The sequence below is a fragment of the Dermacentor albipictus genome, chromosome 1 (genome assembly GCF_038994185.2).
Source record: "Dermacentor albipictus isolate Rhodes 1998 colony chromosome 1, USDA_Dalb.pri_finalv2, whole genome shotgun sequence".
NCBI lineage: Eukaryota > Metazoa > Arthropoda > Arachnida > Ixodida > Ixodidae > Dermacentor > Dermacentor albipictus.
The window spans coordinates 346,244,169-346,261,853 of NC_091821.1; the positions used below are offsets into that span (position 1 = coordinate 346,244,169).

At 43.9% G+C, this 17,685-nt stretch overlaps 1 protein-coding gene across 10 annotated transcripts in view; it reads right to left on the reverse strand.

Annotated features, from left to right (window-relative positions):
- The window catches only part of LOC135915985 (uncharacterized), a 73,718-nt gene that overhangs the window by 14,950 nt on the left and 41,083 nt on the right, over positions 1–17,685 (reverse strand). The window contains exon 8 of one of the 10 annotated variants that reach the window (XM_070531769.1): positions 6,722–6,818. The exons of 5 other annotated variants lie outside the window; for them this stretch is intronic. In XM_070531769.1, the coding sequence (XP_070387870.1) occupies positions 6,722–6,818 (97 nt within the window). Of the gene's footprint in view, positions 1–6,350; positions 6,819–11,579; positions 11,612–17,685 lie in introns of those variants that run through there. 4 more of the 10 variants (XM_065449344.1, XM_065449499.1, XM_065449650.1 and 1 more) reach the window with 4 other exon arrangements.

Here is a 17,685-nt window from a genome sequence, read left to right on the forward strand (position 1 = left end):
CTTTTCTTGTAGCGAATATCGAAGGTGTACTGTTGCAGAGCCAAGCTCCTGCGCAAAAGACGGCCGTTTTTCGTGGACATGTACTGTGGGGACAGTGGTCAGTCTCTATGGTGAACCTTGAACCAGCGATATAGCAAGATAGCTTCTGCGCCGCCCATACCACGCAGGCGCATTCCTTTTCTGATGCACTGTATGCTTCCTCACAAACTGAAAGCTTTCTACTGGCGTACAGTACGGGGTATTCATTTTCGTCATCTCTCTTTTGACAAAGCACCACCCACATACCCCGGTCACTGGCATCACACTAAAGAATGAATGGCTTATGGCGTTTTTCACTGGTCGATTCGGAGCAGGATTTTTTGCTCCGCGGCAACGAATCCGAATTTCACTGGTCGATCTGGAGCGGGTTCGCGCGTTCCACTGGTCGTTTCGGATCAACTCGCTCCGCGCCGGATCGCTCTCACTTGCTCCGCCGCCGAGGCGCGGATTCGGGCGGAAATAGCTTGCGTCACATGGCGTCACTTCCGTCTTCAAGCGAAATCGGTACCCGGTCGGTACGCACAACCATCGCACAACATTGTGTTGGGCATAGTTTGCGGAACCGGTTTGTGTCACGTGCACGCAGACTTCCTGTGTGATCTCCCGCGGAGCGTTCGTGCGTTCCACTGGCAGACTCGGATTGGTGAAAGCCGAGCGCTCGCTCGAGGATTCAGGCGGCTGCTCCAGATCGACCAGTGAAAAACGCCATTAGAGTAGTCGGGCGCGTTCAACACTGGCTGACTCGTTAGTGCTTTTTTCAGCATACTAAAAGCTATTTCTTTTGCGTCATCCCACTTTACCGTTTGCGGTTCTGTTTTTCTGAGAGCATCTGTTAAAGAACTTGCAATCTCAGAATAACGCGGGATATATCTTTGGTAATAACCTGCCTAACCAAGGAATGACCTGATGTCCCGCTTGGTGCGTGCATGGTTGCGGGAAGTTGTCTATTGCAGCCAGTTTAACCTCGGAAGGCCGACAATGGCCTTGCCCTATTATATGACCTAGATAATTAGGCTACCTCCGCGGGCCCTAACTGGCATTTGGGAGCCTTAACAGTTAAGTTGGCCTCTCGTAGACGACACAGCACGGCTCGCAGGTGTTGCATATGGTCCGCCCATGATGAAGAAAAGATTGCTATGTCATCGAGATACGGAAGTGCAAAGTCCTCCATTCCACGTAGCACCTGGTCCATAAGGTTAGAGAAGCAATATGGAGCATTCTTCACTCCAAAGCTCAGGACTTTCGGCCGAAAGGTTCCCATCGCGCAAATAAACGGCGCAAGCCTGTTTGCCCTCTCGGTCAACGGAACCTGCCAGTACCCTCTGACTAAATCGAGCGTAGAGATGAAATTAGCATTGCTCACTGTCACCTACGGTACTCACCTACGGGGCAGAAACCTGGAGGCTTACGAAAAGGGTTCTACTCAAATTGAGGACGACGCAACGAGCTATGGAAAGAAGAATGATAGGTGTAACGTTAAGGGATAAGAAAAGAGCAGATTGGGTGAGAGAACAAACGCGAGTTAATGACATCTTAGTTGAAATCAAGAAAAAGAAATGGGCATGGGCAGGACATGTAATGAGGAGGGAAGATAACCGATGGTCATTAAGGGTTACGGACTGGATTCCAAGGGAAGGGAAGCGTAGCAGGGGGCGGCAGAAAGTTAGGTGGGCGGATGAGATTAAGAAGTTTGCAGGGACGGCATGGCCACAATTAGTACATGACCGGGGTTGTTGGAAAAATATGGGAGAGGCCTTTGCCCTGCAGTGGGCTTAACCAGGCTGATGATGATGATGATGATGATGATGATGATGAACCCAATACTTGATGTTTTCTGGCGTCCGGCAGTAGAACTGTTCTAATGCAACGCACCGCATTGTCTTTTCGGCGTCACCAAGTGCACCCTCTTCTCTGAGCCATTCTTTCAGGTTTACCTCCAAGCTGTATGCGAAGTCTGTGTATGACTCACTTTTGGTCTCTTCGACCTCCCTTAATTTTCGCCTGAATGCTTCTGCTGATAATCTATACTTTTTAAGCAGACTCGCTTTTACTTTATCGAAGTCCTCTTCTTGTTTCCCCATGCGGGCAATGGTATCAGCTACCTCACGTGGCAGCAGGTAAGCAAGCGTTGCGGCCACGTGTTTCTCGCGAATTTTGCCTTCTCACACGCGCGCTCAAACTGCACCAGAAAAAGACCTATGTCCCCTCCTACGGCGTAGGGTGCCATGAAGTCGGTCATTCTGCGCTCGCTTTCTCGTGCCTCTGGGCTAGGTCCGGTATTTTGAGCTTTCGGAAACTCAATATCCAGGCGCCTCATTTCGAGTGCGTCGCGCTCTTCTTTGGCCTGACGTGCTGCCCGCTCGCGCTCTTCTTTTTCTTCTAGGCGCTTACGCTCTTCCTCCTTATCCGCAATGCTCTCTGGGCATTCCTTCAGTTCATCGTCGTCAATCGCCTTCATCGTCAATCGCCTGAATGATCTCCGGCTTTCTCTTCGATTCGGCAATTTGGAGGCCCAATTCTCTGGCCAAGTTAAACAACTCCGGCTTCTTTAGTGCCTTCAAGTTCATGGCTACCCTTAGTGCTGCTAACTCTTCACTCTATAACAACCTCGACGTACTCAAAACTTCCGTCAACCGTTAAAGAAAAATCACTGCTTTGTACTTCCCCCAAAATACGTAAAGCCAAGTGATATCTCAGTGAAGAAAAGCCGAAAAGCCGTGCACTAACCATATGCAGTCATGAATCCTGACACCTTCCTTCCGAACGTTGTCACCAGGACAAAGAGGAGACGATCCACAAAGTAACAAGGACAAGACACAAGCGATGAAAGGTACTTCATTAAATCTTCTTTCTGGGCGAGTTGGTGCATACTTGATTTGATTATTGTAGCAGCGCGCAATGCACGTATTTAACGCCAGCTTGGGTAACTAGGTATGTGCCATTGGGATTAATGTGCCACTCTACAATGACAAAAAATAAGGATCCCTTGAATTTCTCCGATGCTGAGTGGACTTTGCCCCATGCCACAAGGGTTCCAGGACAGTAACCCAATGCACCAGCAGGCTGCACCACAAATCAACTCTGTATAAGCCGCTTTTCAACAAATGCCCTTCACACCAACGTTTTAGCGAGCTGCGCCATGAATGCGCCGCTCTTTAATGAACTTCCAGCCAATTTGGGTCACCGAGTATGTGTCACTGAGTGTGCGGCGAGCAAGGGAACAATTATCAGAGTTCGCAGGCACCGGTGCGCCACGCTTCCAGTCTCGGAGGCCATGCCTGGACTTCTCGGCAGTGCCACCAGATGGCGCAGCCAGAAATAAGCGCGAGTGAGGAGCCCATCAGTCACATTACATGTTTCTCAGACTTCGTTCGCACTGGTGCAACATGCGTTTCGGCGACTTTGCGAAGTCTCCGGGGGCTTCGCGGCAGCGGCGCTAGATAGCGCTGAATGTTCTTACGTAAGCGCGCAAAAGTAATCCCGCTCCAGTGCACGGCTCGTACGTAACTCGTTTCGACAGTGGCACTAAGCTGTTTCGCTGTATTGATGCGATGTCAAACGCATTACCGTCGGCAATCATCGATAGATGGGTACCGCTGAATTGTTTATAGCGCAGATCGAGGGTGCCCTTTCCTGCGGCGAGCGTCAGCGTCCTTTGGCGTCCTCGACGTGACCGAGCGAACGAGCACGGCGAAGGTTCAAAAAGTGAACCCGGAGCGCTGAATGCCGGCGAGAGCGAAGAGGGCGCGAGGAGGAAAGTGGCGGAGGGTGCAGCGGAACCGTGAGGTCAAAAGCGGAGGAGGATATGGCGAAAAGCAATGGCGAAAAGCGAGAAGCGTAGTGCCGCGCAAGACAGGTTCTGCGGATGCGATGGCTACGAGATGGCGCCAGAATAGCGCGCGTCGTCTGTTCACCGATGACGCGACCGATACCACATACTGTATATGGAAACAAAATGCTGCATGAACGGAGGTCTGTCTGCGGCATATGCTGTCAATCGCGCCCACACGTCACCCACACGCTGCCTCTCGCGATCTCCCGATTAGCGAGGCAGTCGCGTCAGACTTCGCTCCGTTTGCAACATGCCGCACGAGACATTGACCGCGCCAGCCAATATATCGCGAAGTGAGAACACGTATAAAGCTGTGCTCAAATTTCGCATTAGGGAGTATTAATTGTAATCGTCAGTGAATTTTTTTCCCCTAAACATATAGCCATCTTTTCATGCTCCAGTCCAAATTGTTGTTGACCTGGAGAGCGACAGCTGATCATTCAGCATTTTGGAAACTTACCAGGAGAATTACTGTCATGCAAACACAATTGAATCTGTCAATTCCGGATGCCAGGCAAGCAGGTCTGCTCGATCAAAGCAGGATCAGCCATCTCCTCGCAATCTGATGTAATGCTCCCGGGCCCCGATACCAGAAACTACACCCTACTCTATGGACTTCACAACGCAGGGTGGCAAAATTGCACCTTTGAATCGTCTTTGCACAAGATAAAGGAAGGTCTTTCACGAATTCGAACAAGTGCTACGTGAATTGCTAAAACGAGGGATCCAGAGTGGCACCTGGAAAGACGAGATATTCAATCGGTCTACAAACACTAAAGTCATGCAACCATGTATCACGTCATAGTTTGCTTCACTCCTTTTACAATCCACGCTTAAGGCACCACCTGTTTAAACCGCCATTGCGAATTTCCTCTTCTGTAAGCCACAGCTCACAGTAGCACGTTTACGTGGCCGCACAACAACCATGACCACTTCTTTCTTCCCTGATGCAAGCATTTTTCTGAGGGGGGGGGGGGGAGATTTCGCTCCCTGGTCACTTCATTACCTGTATTGACCGCAATAAATTTTGCGAGTGCCTAAAGAAATAACTTCCAGTGACTCTTTTTCCCCAGTTTTCATCACTTATATTTCATTAAAAACCATTCTGAATAGTTTACTTAAGTCAACGAGCATTTAGACGCCTGGTGCGTTTTGATTTGGCTTTACCAAGTCGCAGTTAGAATGCAAGCGAGAGCTTTTGTGGACAAGGAACACGCGGATAACACAGACTTCCGAGAGCAAGAGTGACGTGGCGTCGCGGCAGTGCCCTCTCCCCTTACGCAATAGCACGGCAGTAGGTGTTCACTTTCTTTTTCCCAGTTTTCATCGTTTATAGGTCATTAAAAACCACTCTGAGGTTCACATAAGTCACATAAGTCAATTTTACAACCTAGTGTATTTTTTCGCTTATGTATGCCGTTTTGCTTCTTTACTTTACAATTTTTTTCGTTCACTTGTTCCAATTCGTACAAAATAAGAACTGTTTAACTTTCGTGGTTGTTTGCTTTATTTGTACGTTTATTTTTTCTTTAGTCACAACTTTTATACCATGTTTGTATTGCCCCCTTCCCTTGTCTCATCACCGTGAAGGCAGAAGGCCTTCACTGTGATGATCGATGAAATGAAATGTCGCACTTCTGGTGCCGCCCAAGCACCAGTGGCATTGGAAATAGGGGCGGAGGTACCTTAAGGTGGACACAGTGAGCCAATGACCGCTCCCCCATCCCTTGAACTCCATCGACAAACACTACATTCCCTCGCTCCTGCACACACCTATGTCAATTAAAGGTAGGATTTGTTCATCCCCAACGTGTTCGACTGATTTTGTGTAATAATGTGCACAAAAGAGGCTGCCTGGGATTTTCTTTAATTTCACGTCCTTCCCTTTAAAACCTAAAAATGTTGCTAATAAAGTGTTAGTGTATCGCTACAAGATCTCAAACAACTTTAGTATGAACTTGGTGTACTTGTGGTATCGTAAGCTATAAAAATTAACAGCCCTAATTTGGTTAATTAACAGCTATTAAACTACAGAAGATTCCTTACACAATATACTGTTACTGTAACTCGACTGCACTGCAACACTATTAAGGATTTCTTTGAGTCTATTCCAATTTTACTGTCCACTGCTGTCTATTCACCGACAATGGCGACAACTTACGAAGAAAATTGAATAAAATTAGAGGTGGGCTAATACAAACATTTACAAATACGAATCGAATACAAATAGTAATTGTAGAATATTGAATTGAATACCGAATGGTGAAACGCAGAAACACATATATTACACCAGAAATGTTAAATGTTGGTATTGTTAGCTGTCACGCATGTACTGACAGTGCAAAAGACAGCTGTCAGGGACAAAGGATCAGTTTTTAACATGAGAGTACAAATTGTCATTCAAAAAGCTGCATGAATAGCCTGCCAACAACTTCAGAGCCTGGTTGCAAGCAAGCTTTCCAAGACAGAGAAAAAGAAATCCGAGGACACCTTAGCACTTCTTACGAGTTGTGAATATGAAAGCATTAATGTTCATTTGAACGCCGCTGAACGGTCCTTCGAATTATGAACTCGCGGGCAAGCCAGCGTGTTGAGACTCTTGGCGCGTTTCGATTTAGCTTCACCGAGGCGCAGTTAGAACGTAGGCAATGGCTTGTGCGGACAAGGAACATGCAAACAATAGACTTCTGAGAGCGAGGGTGACGTTGCGTCGCGGCAATGCCCTCTCCCTTCATGCAATAGCGCGGCAAAGGTTTGCCCTTTCGCCCACTCTGCTTCGTCGAGGCCCGAGCCAGCAAGCGGACACCAGTGACACGAGGACGTGAGGCGTCGCTGCCAATGGGAACGTGCTTGTGACGTGGTGTCGCAGCCAATGAGAAGTTCCGCTGCTACAGAAGCCCACGGCTTTTTCGCTCAATGGACCATCTGATGATTTCGCATCAAAAATCTAAAGTTGTGAAAAAAAAGGAAAAAATAAAGTTGTTGAAGGACTTGTGTGCCGTAGACACATGTAACAGGGCGCGTTGCAAGGAAAACATCGCAGCTTGTACCGCAACATATAAAGCTGTTAAATCACTATACTCCAGAAACACTAAATAACACACTACAAGCAAACTTATGTCACAGGTTGTCTTTTAGGTTTCAGCAGGGAAATCAGAGGGCACGGGAGCAGTGACAACGGCATGGCTCCAATGCTTCGTTTTTTCGCCGTGCAGATGTGTACGCACTATTCTTTGCATGCAAAAAGGAGCGACGATCGCTGTTTGTTACTGTTGCCATGCCCACGGGTTTGCTGTGGTATTGCTTGTGATTGTTTTTCACTGGTTCTCTTGGTTCTCTTGCTATTGCACTCGGGTGACATTGAGTCAAACCCGAGTCCTACAACTCACTCCGAGGCCCTCCTAGATGTGAATACCCTACCAGACGATCCATCTGATCAAATGAAGGTTATTCTTCAGCTCCTGAAAGAAGTACACTCTCGTACGCTGCAAAGCTCGAAAGGTCAGGCTGAAATAACTGCGGACGTAAAAGCAATTAAAAATAGTCAAAAGAACATTGAATCAAAGTTAGCTGGCATGCACAAGAGCCTTGATGAACACGAGGAAAAGGCCATGAAATTTGACAACATTAGTGAAGAACTTTCACACTTAAAGAAATCGATGGATGAGCAGCATAATCGAAATGATTCTCTGCAGTCCCGTCTTGACAAAGCTGAAGGTAGATCACGACGTGAGGACTTCATATTTCGGGGTATATCAGATGCTAAAGAGTCTTCGGCAGATACAGAATCTAAACTATTGAAAGCACTCATTGAGGTCGTCAACTCGTGCTCTGGTGCTTTAATCCAGCGTGCACACTGCCTGGGCATTTTTTCATAAGTGTTGTCCTGTCATAGTAAAATTTACTGACTCAAAGATGAAAGAAAAGATACTCTCCTTGCGTAATGAATCTAAGTCGAAAGGCATCACTATCAGTGAAGATTTCTCGCCTGCAACACGCTTGGCTCGAAAAAAACTGTTTGCATTTGGTAGCACCCACGCTGGCCCTCGCTCTTTTAAACTACGATACAACAAGCTATGCTTCAATAACTGATGCTTTATGTACAACACAATCACCGGCACTGTCGACGAGGTCGTGACACGTGGTGCACATGGTGTGCAGGGGCAGTGACCGCTGACACTGCCAATGGAATTGTCACACATGGTGAAGCCAGTGGATTAGATACCGATTCTGCATCAGAAGTTGTATCGTAGGGAATCGTGAGGAGCAATCGGATGTTATCTCCTGTGTCTGTCCTTTATACCAATGTCAGAAGCGTTCTTAATGAACATACTAACTTCTCTTCCGCCATTGATACATGTACACCTCACATTGTTGCACTAACAGAAACCTGACTCCCAGTGCACATGTCTGATTTCGAAATCTTTCACGACACTCATCGTTACTCGATGTATCATTGCAATAGGAGAGCAAGACATGGCAGTGATGTTCCGCTTGCCATTTCAAAAGATATTCCTTCTACATGCATTCAAATCTGCAGCGAGTTGGAACTAGTTTTCGCTTTGGTAGTGATCGATCATCTGACAATTACTATTGGCGTATGCTACCGCCCTCCATCTCATTCGTCCACATTTACTAGCGAACTCCATGATGCTATAAACTTGGTTTGCACGCGCTATCCTACATCACCACTTCTTATATTCAGAGACTAAATTTCCATGTATCTTTTGGACTGCTCAACCACCTTATTCATCGCCACCTTTGTCACAAGCTGAAGAATTCTTAGATCTATGTACAGTGTTTTCGCTAACTCAGTAATGCAAGCCACTAGGACTGTAAAAGTACTGCAAATACTCTAGATTTATTCCTAACCACAAATCCAGAGCTAGCTACAGGTCTAACATATCTGCCAGGTATCAGTGATCACCTTCTGCTCTATTTTGTCATTATTATGCCACGTCCTAAAACAAATAAAATAAAATAAACATCCTAGATTACAAACAGGCTAACTTTGCTGCTATTATTTATGAACTATCTGCATTTATTGGTCATTTTCTTGCTAATTTCGATACTCGCTCTGTCGAAGAAAATTGGCTACTGTTCAAAACGAAGGTACACCAATATCAGACAAATATTCCTAAGTGCGTCGTCACCTCTAACCCTCAAGCACCCTGGTACAATTCATACATCAGGCGACTATCTAACAAAAAGAAATGTTTGTTCTGTCTTGCCAAACTTTCACCTTCTATTGAGTGATGGTCGACATACAAGACTGCTTCTGATAAATACTTGAAAACACTGAAACTTGCAAAGAATAACTTTTTGTCTTCTACTTTACCATCTATTTTGAACACAAATGTTAAAATGTTCTGGCGCATTATACACCCTGCACACGACCCTTTATTTACATTGCAAGATACCTCCAGCAACATAATCCCAAATAATATGTGAACTACCGCACTGAATAGAACATTCACTGAAAGCTTTTCCTTGAGCACGAGTTGATCTTCCAGATATCTTCCACAAAGATCTGACAGAGATCTTCCATACCACGGATTTTCCATGATGTCACCAATAACTATTGATGCTCCTGGCATTGCCAAATTAAACGAGTCTTTAAAACACGATTCATGTCTGGGGTATGACAAAATTGGTTCTAAATTCCTAAAAAGTACTTGCACTTATAGTTCAATTATACTACCAAAACTGTTTCACCAGTCGCTCAATTCATCAAGCCTCCCTAATGACTGGAAAATCGGGAAGGTGGTCTCACTTCACAAATCTGGTAATAAGCACTTGCCTCAAAATTACGGCCCATTTCACTCACTAGCACATGCTGCAAATTACTAGAACATATCATTTTTAAAAACATCTCCACCTTTCTTGATGATAACTATTTTTTTTTCTTCTGCGCAACATATGGTTTCTGTCAAACATATTCCTGCGAAACGCAGTTACTCTCATTCACTGATAAATTGTATTGAATTCTTGACCAGTCATCTTGCGCCGATTGCATCTTTTTAGACTTCTCAAAAGCTTTTGATAAAGTGTGCCATCAATTGCTGCTTTATAAAATAAGTCATCTTAGTCTTGATCCACATGTCTTTAGATGGATTCAATCTTTCCTTCTCAACCGCTGGCAGTTTGTTTTCACTAATGGCACAACCTCACCACTTACTAACGTGCTATCTGGTGTACCACAAGAATCCGTCCTCGGACCAATTCTGTTTTTAATTTATATTAATGACCTTCTGTCCACCCCATCTTCTGCCATCCACTTTTTTGCTGATGACTGTGTAATTTTCCGAGAAATACTTAACCTCAATGACATCAATACTCTCCAGACCGATCTTAATTTGGTCTCTAAGTGGTGCAAAACATGGAAAATGGTATTAAATATTAACAAGTGTAAGTTCATGTGTGTTTCTCGCTGCTGTAACACTTTCCCTTCTCATTGTCTTAATGGCATTCCTCTTGATTCCGTCACATCACATAAATATCTAGGCATACATACATAACGAAACAACATGGAATGCCCATACTGAATACGTTACTAATAATGCTAATCGCATGTTAGGATATTTACGTTGCAACTTGCTGCTCCATCGTCCTTAAAACTCCTACTTTATAAATCACCAATACGACCTAAATTTGAATACGCATCATCTATATGGGACCCTGTGCATGAAAATCTTGTTTCTTTTCTCGAAATTATACAAAATAACTCCGTTCGCTTCATCTTTTCATATTACAACCGTACCACAAGTATCACAGCTATGAAAACTAACCTTTCTCTCCCACCTTTAAAATCTCATTGGAAAATCATTCGCCCCACTCTATTCCACAAGGTATAGCATCACGTCACGCAACACGACGATTTTATTTCACCACCGGAATACATTTCCCATCGCACTGATCATCGGCACAAGGTTGGCATAAAAAAATGCAATACTAAAGCTTTTTTTCAGTCCTACCTTCCCCAGACATCTGTCGAATGGAACCGCCTCCCACCCGATATTGCAGCCGTTGAAGATAACCAACGATATTGTGATGCACTAACAACCTTTGTTTATTTTGGAGAATATTGAAATTATGTTCTAACAAGATTCACTGTCTTTGTAAAATATATTACCCACTCCCCTCTGTAATGCCTTTGGCCCCGAGGGTATAATAAATAAATAAATAAATAAGCTTGCATTAACCTCGGTTTGTTTGTTTGCTGCTGACAACTTTTGCTGTTTTCGAAGTTCTGCGCAATCTTGTATCTTGTTTAGCAAATGGAGGACAGTAACCACACTTTATCATTCACTTGTTGCGAAATATTTCGTTAGTTTTGAATATTTGAAAACACTGAATAATTCATGGAACGTGCTGTTGTGCTAGTTGGTAGCACACTCGGGTAAAACAAATTAGAGCACAAAAAAACGTACCAGAACACAAGTACACACTCCTGTCTCTGGGGGATTCTTTTTTTGGAGCTATTGCATGTGTGGGTGTGCGCATGTATGCGTATGTTCTTTCAAGCTTTGTTTTTTTACCAGACCCACTAGTTCTGTTACGAATACGAATAGTCAACAAGTCCTTTGTCCCGGCACTGTGGAAGCTACAAAACTTCTTAGCCAATAATGCCCCTCCAGAGGCATTCATCCGCACCGGGTCGTCTGCTCAGTGGCTGCTGAATTCGTGACATACGACGTGCATGCGCAAAGGTCCCAACGTGTGGTCACACATTGCTGTAATCTGTATCAAGGAAAACAAAACTTTTTAATTTATATTATTGACCTTCCGTCCACCCTATCTTCTGCTATCCACCTTTATCCATCCACCATAACCAGACCATATCTGCTGCGCAAGGATATTGCCTGTGTATGCTTCGTACCTTCAGCAACACTGAAAAAGATTTGCGCGATGAAGTATAGTGGATAGCGTTTAATTTGTATTTGAAATTTTCGCACGTTCACCCACCCCTTAAACCTTAAACAAAACCCTTAAACAAAACGGCCCTGGTTTCTCGCTCATATAAGCGACAGGGAAGTTTTTCCATTACCTCGAAGGCATCATTCATGCTGCCACCCTTGCAGCATACGACGTACCTGTCAGCATCGGTATTGACCGGGCATTGGGCCAACTCCTCCAGTACTCACCACACAGTGAGGAAAATTCACAGAAAGCAGCAGTTGGTCACAGTCCAAGTGAGTGACGTTTTTATTAAACGCTAAAAGCATCCATAAACAACAACAGAAAAAATGTGAGACATATGTTACACACCTCCCCGCTTAGAGCAAAACCAAGCAACGCTCCCAAATTTTACGCGATGAGTACAGCGTCCTCATACAGCATGTCTTATACAGCACGTATTATATACAGCTTCATCACGTGCAGCGACGCGGCAATCTAAAACACCCAGCAACTGGCACATGCGTTTTGTTACTCTACGGGAAAGACCCGGTGCGATGCAGTCAGTTGACCCAATCAATTGTTCCTGCACTAAACAGTGGGCTATGCTATACAAAACACGTGCAGAGTACGCGACGCATGGCTTCCTCCGTGCTAATACAAGAGGTCGCCATATGGCGCACCCGCCCCACTACTGTACGTAGACCATGCAGACCACCCGCACTTGCCCGTGGTTCACCGCGATTCTTCAGCTCTACCGAAACCATACATATATATAGCTCCGCTAGCATGGTGCTTACATGGGGCTCAAGTTGCTACATTATAACTTAGCGAGCATGCACTGTTGGTCCCTGGGGATTCATCGCTGAAATAGAAATTTCCCAACTTCTAAGTTTCACTCGTTTTTCTCTGTTTTCGTGTGCAGTTTGTCAGACATACGCAAGTCTTTATTCGCAGAAAAAAGAACATAAAAGACACACACAAAAATTACATTAAATAAGGTACATTTCCGGCACCAACCAGATGCTGCTTAAACAGCTGAGGCGCTGAATCTCGTCACTATTTTGAGTGAGATGCAGACTGTATTAGCAAGACCAGAGTGCTTTAGCGCAGGCTTGCTTCAAAACAAACGACACAGCCTTATATGTATTTTTTTACTCTGCACTATAGCTATAGTTCAAGGTGAAAATGTTTAAATGCAATATATGGTTCAGTGGGATTATTCTCATAGCCTGACTAGAAGAACTCAATACAAACCATCTAAAGCCAGCTAAAACCACCTGCTAACGCCAAACACTGTACAACAATCAAATTCAACAGGTAACTTATTTTTACTGGGAATGGAAAAACTTACAGTGAGCCTATACGGAATCACAACGAAAGTGTATACAAATGTTGCCAAAAATTTTCTTCAAGGTAGGTTTCTTTTATGTCTACAAGCCACATTATCTCACGCATTGTAGTATTTGCACAAATATTACGCGATCACGTACGAATACAGAGCGGTGGGAGACTGTACTAATAAAATAAACATTACAACGATAATGCGAACTAACGATGGCAGCTATATCCGCCTTGGCAAGATAGGCAAACCGTTATCTAACCGCTTTATTGTAGCGCGCATAGGCACCAAAATTGGAAATTGTGGCATCCACGTTAAACCTAAAATTAAATTTTAACTGCGCGCCACGGTTACAGTTAAAAGGGGAGCAGTGCAATGCCTTGCACTGCTCCGCAGCCTTCGCAGTGCAAGGCATTGAAGAAGGAATGGGAGCACGACGGAGGCCGTCTTTGATTGCCAATAACTCTGCTTCCGCTGAACGCATTCAAGTACATTGTGCAGCAAAGTATTTTTGAAATAGCCTACTTTCACTTCAAATGCATTTCTTCACTTCAATAAAAAGTGATTCAGGTCCCCTCCAAAGGTCCCGAAGAAAGGTCTTCAAACTTAAGCTGAAGAGGATCAGGCATTAATTTGTTTCTTCAAGCTGACCCAAGCACTTTCGACAGCTTGCATGGCTTCATCACGAGCATGATGAAAATTTAGTGACACTAAATTATAACCGCACGCGGGGTGTATGTAACAAAGGATGCCATAAATGAACATATGGGGTGCTATAACCTAAAGCTATTCCAAACTTATATATTCCAATGCTGCAATCAGCACTTCACGATTGATCAAAAAGTTTTCAGGCCACCCCCTTTCGCCTGTCTTTCAAACGTGGCATCACGAAAACCGCGAAAATGCCCCATCTGATATAATATGCACACAACAATTATGCATGATTAGACCAAACGAAAGAAAATTAATTATTTCCGATTCGACTCCTTATTCGGCATTAGTCTTCTGCTATTTGCCAAGCATTTATGGGCTGCGCAAACTTCGCCTGTCTATCACGCGACGTCATAAAACCACGAAAACTCACTGTGTCAAAGTGACGTATACACATTAAAGACGCATTAATATGCCGAACAAAGCTGATTTTTTTTTCCCTGAATAGCCAGGCACTGCCCCATTCCGAATGGAATAGAAAATGGCTGCCCGCCAATCATTTTGGCATTGGCAACTCGGAGCTGCCAGGGAGCATGTATTTATTTGCATGTATTAAAAAGTTTTGCGTGACAGCATAACTTTTTCAAGCCCTTCCTGCACATATACGACGTTGCTGTGCAATATACGACACTGCTGTGCTGTGCGGATCCATTTTAGCAGCATTTGTAATTCTCCATGACATGCCACCGCGATTTTCTATGAGCCACTGCAAGCAAGTAAGGTAAAGCAGACCTATCGCAGAAGCCGGCACCACCCCCCTCATCAGGTTATCTACTTTCACTGTGCTGGCTCGGCCCCATTGGAACCCTCTCCATTTGAGCATGCTCCTCGCCTTGTGTCAGCCAATTACATAAGGAAAGCTGCTCAATGTAGGCGATGCTATTCACTTTGAAAGGAAAAAAAGTGACCGCCTGTAAACGAAAAGTGTGTTTGATAGGGCTTTTCAAACAACGCTGCGGGTTGCCGCCCGATGCTAGCATCAGTGGTTAGGCAGATTTGTCGTCAGGAGAGTGGAATAAAAACAGATGGGAATAGTTTTATGTTATAGGGCCAAATGGTTAATTTTTCGAAGTACCGTCCGGCAAAGACAATAAAAGGAATGCCATAAAAGTAATCAGTAAACAACAACAAAAAATCATTCAGCACGATCAAACAATGGATTCATTAGCTGTGCCATTTAAGTACCTCATACATCACAGTGTGGACAGAAGAACGAGCAAAGAAAATGGTAGACGCCCTACATTATTAAACTATTGAATGTTGCCATATAGTGTGGGATGTGAAAGGCAATAAAGATGGAAAACATAATAGTACAAACTGTAAGTGCACAAAGTGCACAAAAGTGAGACAGAATTTTAATAGCAATGCTAAGAGGGCATCCTAATTACTTCCTGATGAAAATGTTACATCTGCTGGTTGTTATATAAAATACCTAACAGTGAAAGTTCAGATGCTTCAAGAAATTAAACACATCACCCCAGTGCATTGTCCTGCTCTTCTGCTAATGTTATTCTATCATCGGAGCCCTGGGTCACACTGTCCTGCAAACATCAACACCAGCTCAAGCACTGACTGAGCTGCCAATGGAAGCCGTGCAAGATACAGCCTACTGATGCTAACAACTCGTGGCACTTCATTAAGAGTGCAAATGGCTCCTACCAAGCATTCCAGTAATAAGCTTGCATGAGAAATCGCATCCCGTGAAACAACCAGTATATTCATCATCTTCAAGATGTTTCACCTTTAAGCCTCACTTATGGTAAAAACAGCTACAGTTCAAGAGGAAGCATGCATCTGAAGAAAAAAGATAGATATTCCTGTTGCACTGCAGCTTCCACTGTGCATAAATTGACATCTTTGCCATAGCAAGACGACCCCATACAAGTCATCCAGCCATTTTCTTTTGGGCATAATTAACACACACATGCTGAGTTCTACTAGAATAAGTAATTGATAACAGTTACTATGTGCACCAAGTAAAGAAAAAAGTACACTGTAATAAATATTAAATAGCCCACACCCAGCACACTGCCCAAGTACAATGGCACTGGGTCCTGCAGCTGAATTCTGCAACGAGAAGAATGTACGCCTGCGCAAGAAACATGCTCAGGCTTACTGTAAAACTAATGGTTAAATTTCTGCAGAAGTACCAAGTTCTAATTTAACTAGAAAAACAGAAAGAATTAGTTCAAACCAAAATTCGTAGCAATGCTAGTCCATAGACAGAACTGTTAAAATGGATTAAAAAGGCACATTAAAGCTTTCATACAGTGGACAGGACAAAGGACACAGCGTCAACTAAGGACACTGGCAGTGCAGTGTTAAAGAATGCATGAGTAACAGGCTTCCATCCAGAAAGGAGCTCAGCATGCCTTGTTCTTCAAATACATGTAACAGCAATGCAATGAAAACATGCACATGGTACAGAGTCTCAAAAAATACAAGGGTAGCAGTGGCATATGTAAAAGCATAAAGCCAAGGTTTCTTGGTTACAACAAAACCCTAACATTCAATATTGCTTTGAATCACTGCTTCTTTCATAAAATGTGAACAACATCAATTGTTTGGTAAACCAGCACCTGATTTCAGCGGCAGCACTCTAAAGGGGGCAAGAGAGGTGTGGCCAACAACCCAGTATTTCTTCCTACCCATTCGCCCTTTTCCTCTGGATGTAGTATCAAGTGATGGAGTATCCTAGTGCAGCACCCGCCAACAAAAATGGATAATCATGTTTTCCTACCTCCCTCCTCCCCAATCCAACAAAAATATCCTGGTGCCATCCCTGGTTTATTTCATTGCAAAAGGTAACATAATCAAGCTGTTTTAGAGAAACATCCAAAAATAAACATTGCAAAATTATTGTAACAGATCAGCACGGCTACAATGTCACGAGATGCCAAAGAGTTTTTCAATAAAGCACTAGCATTTTAAAAAGGTGCCAGTATTCTAGTGTCACCAGAAACCTTCAAATAAATCACTATTTGAAATTGAGCCATTCTGTTTCAACAACAACACCACATTTCAATGCAACTTTCATGCTTCAATTCTAAGCTTGCAGTTACATCCAAGTGCTTATATATATCACAGGTTATCGCATGCAACTAGTACTGGTGGAGCCAACTTCACCTCGCCAGTATGTAGAATCATGCATGCAGCGAGAACCCATCAGTATACTTCTGGACATTTTTATGCAAGCAGAACTGTCAGGGATAGTGGACTCACTTCATCCAGGCACCACATGCAAAAGGTGGTTCTGGCTGGATATTATGGCCAAATGATGAGGTTGCAAGCAAGGTGATCTGTTGATAACAAGTGTTTCTCATCTTACAGATTAGGCTGTTGTTTTGCAGCCAAGATAGGCTTCAGTATCAGGCAATGCCCTCCAGAATCACTAGCAGCAATGACTGGCTGTTTGCTTTTGACAACAGAAATAAAAACAAAAACAGTTTAGATGATGCAACTTGAATAAGTTATCCAGATAAGTCAACCTGCAGAGTTAGTTAATCCTGCTACAAAGATAAAGGAATGCTCATGGCATGAGACACAACACACAGAGACATAAGGTGTGCAGACTCATTATGCTTTCACAAGGTAAAGTTAGTTGATACTTAATTATCTTACTTGATATTTCATGGCACAAGCTCAATTTACCAAAGCCAAATTTATAAAAGTGCAACACCAATTTCTTCTCTTGATACAAATCTCATATCGGCATAGCAGTACTTATGAAAATTCATGAAAAGCCAGAACAGCAGAACACACATTGTAACCAGCAGCCGATAATAAAAAAAACATACGAACACTGAACAGATCAACAAGGAGATGTACCAAACCCACCATGCCAGGAGTTGGTATGAAGTGTGTT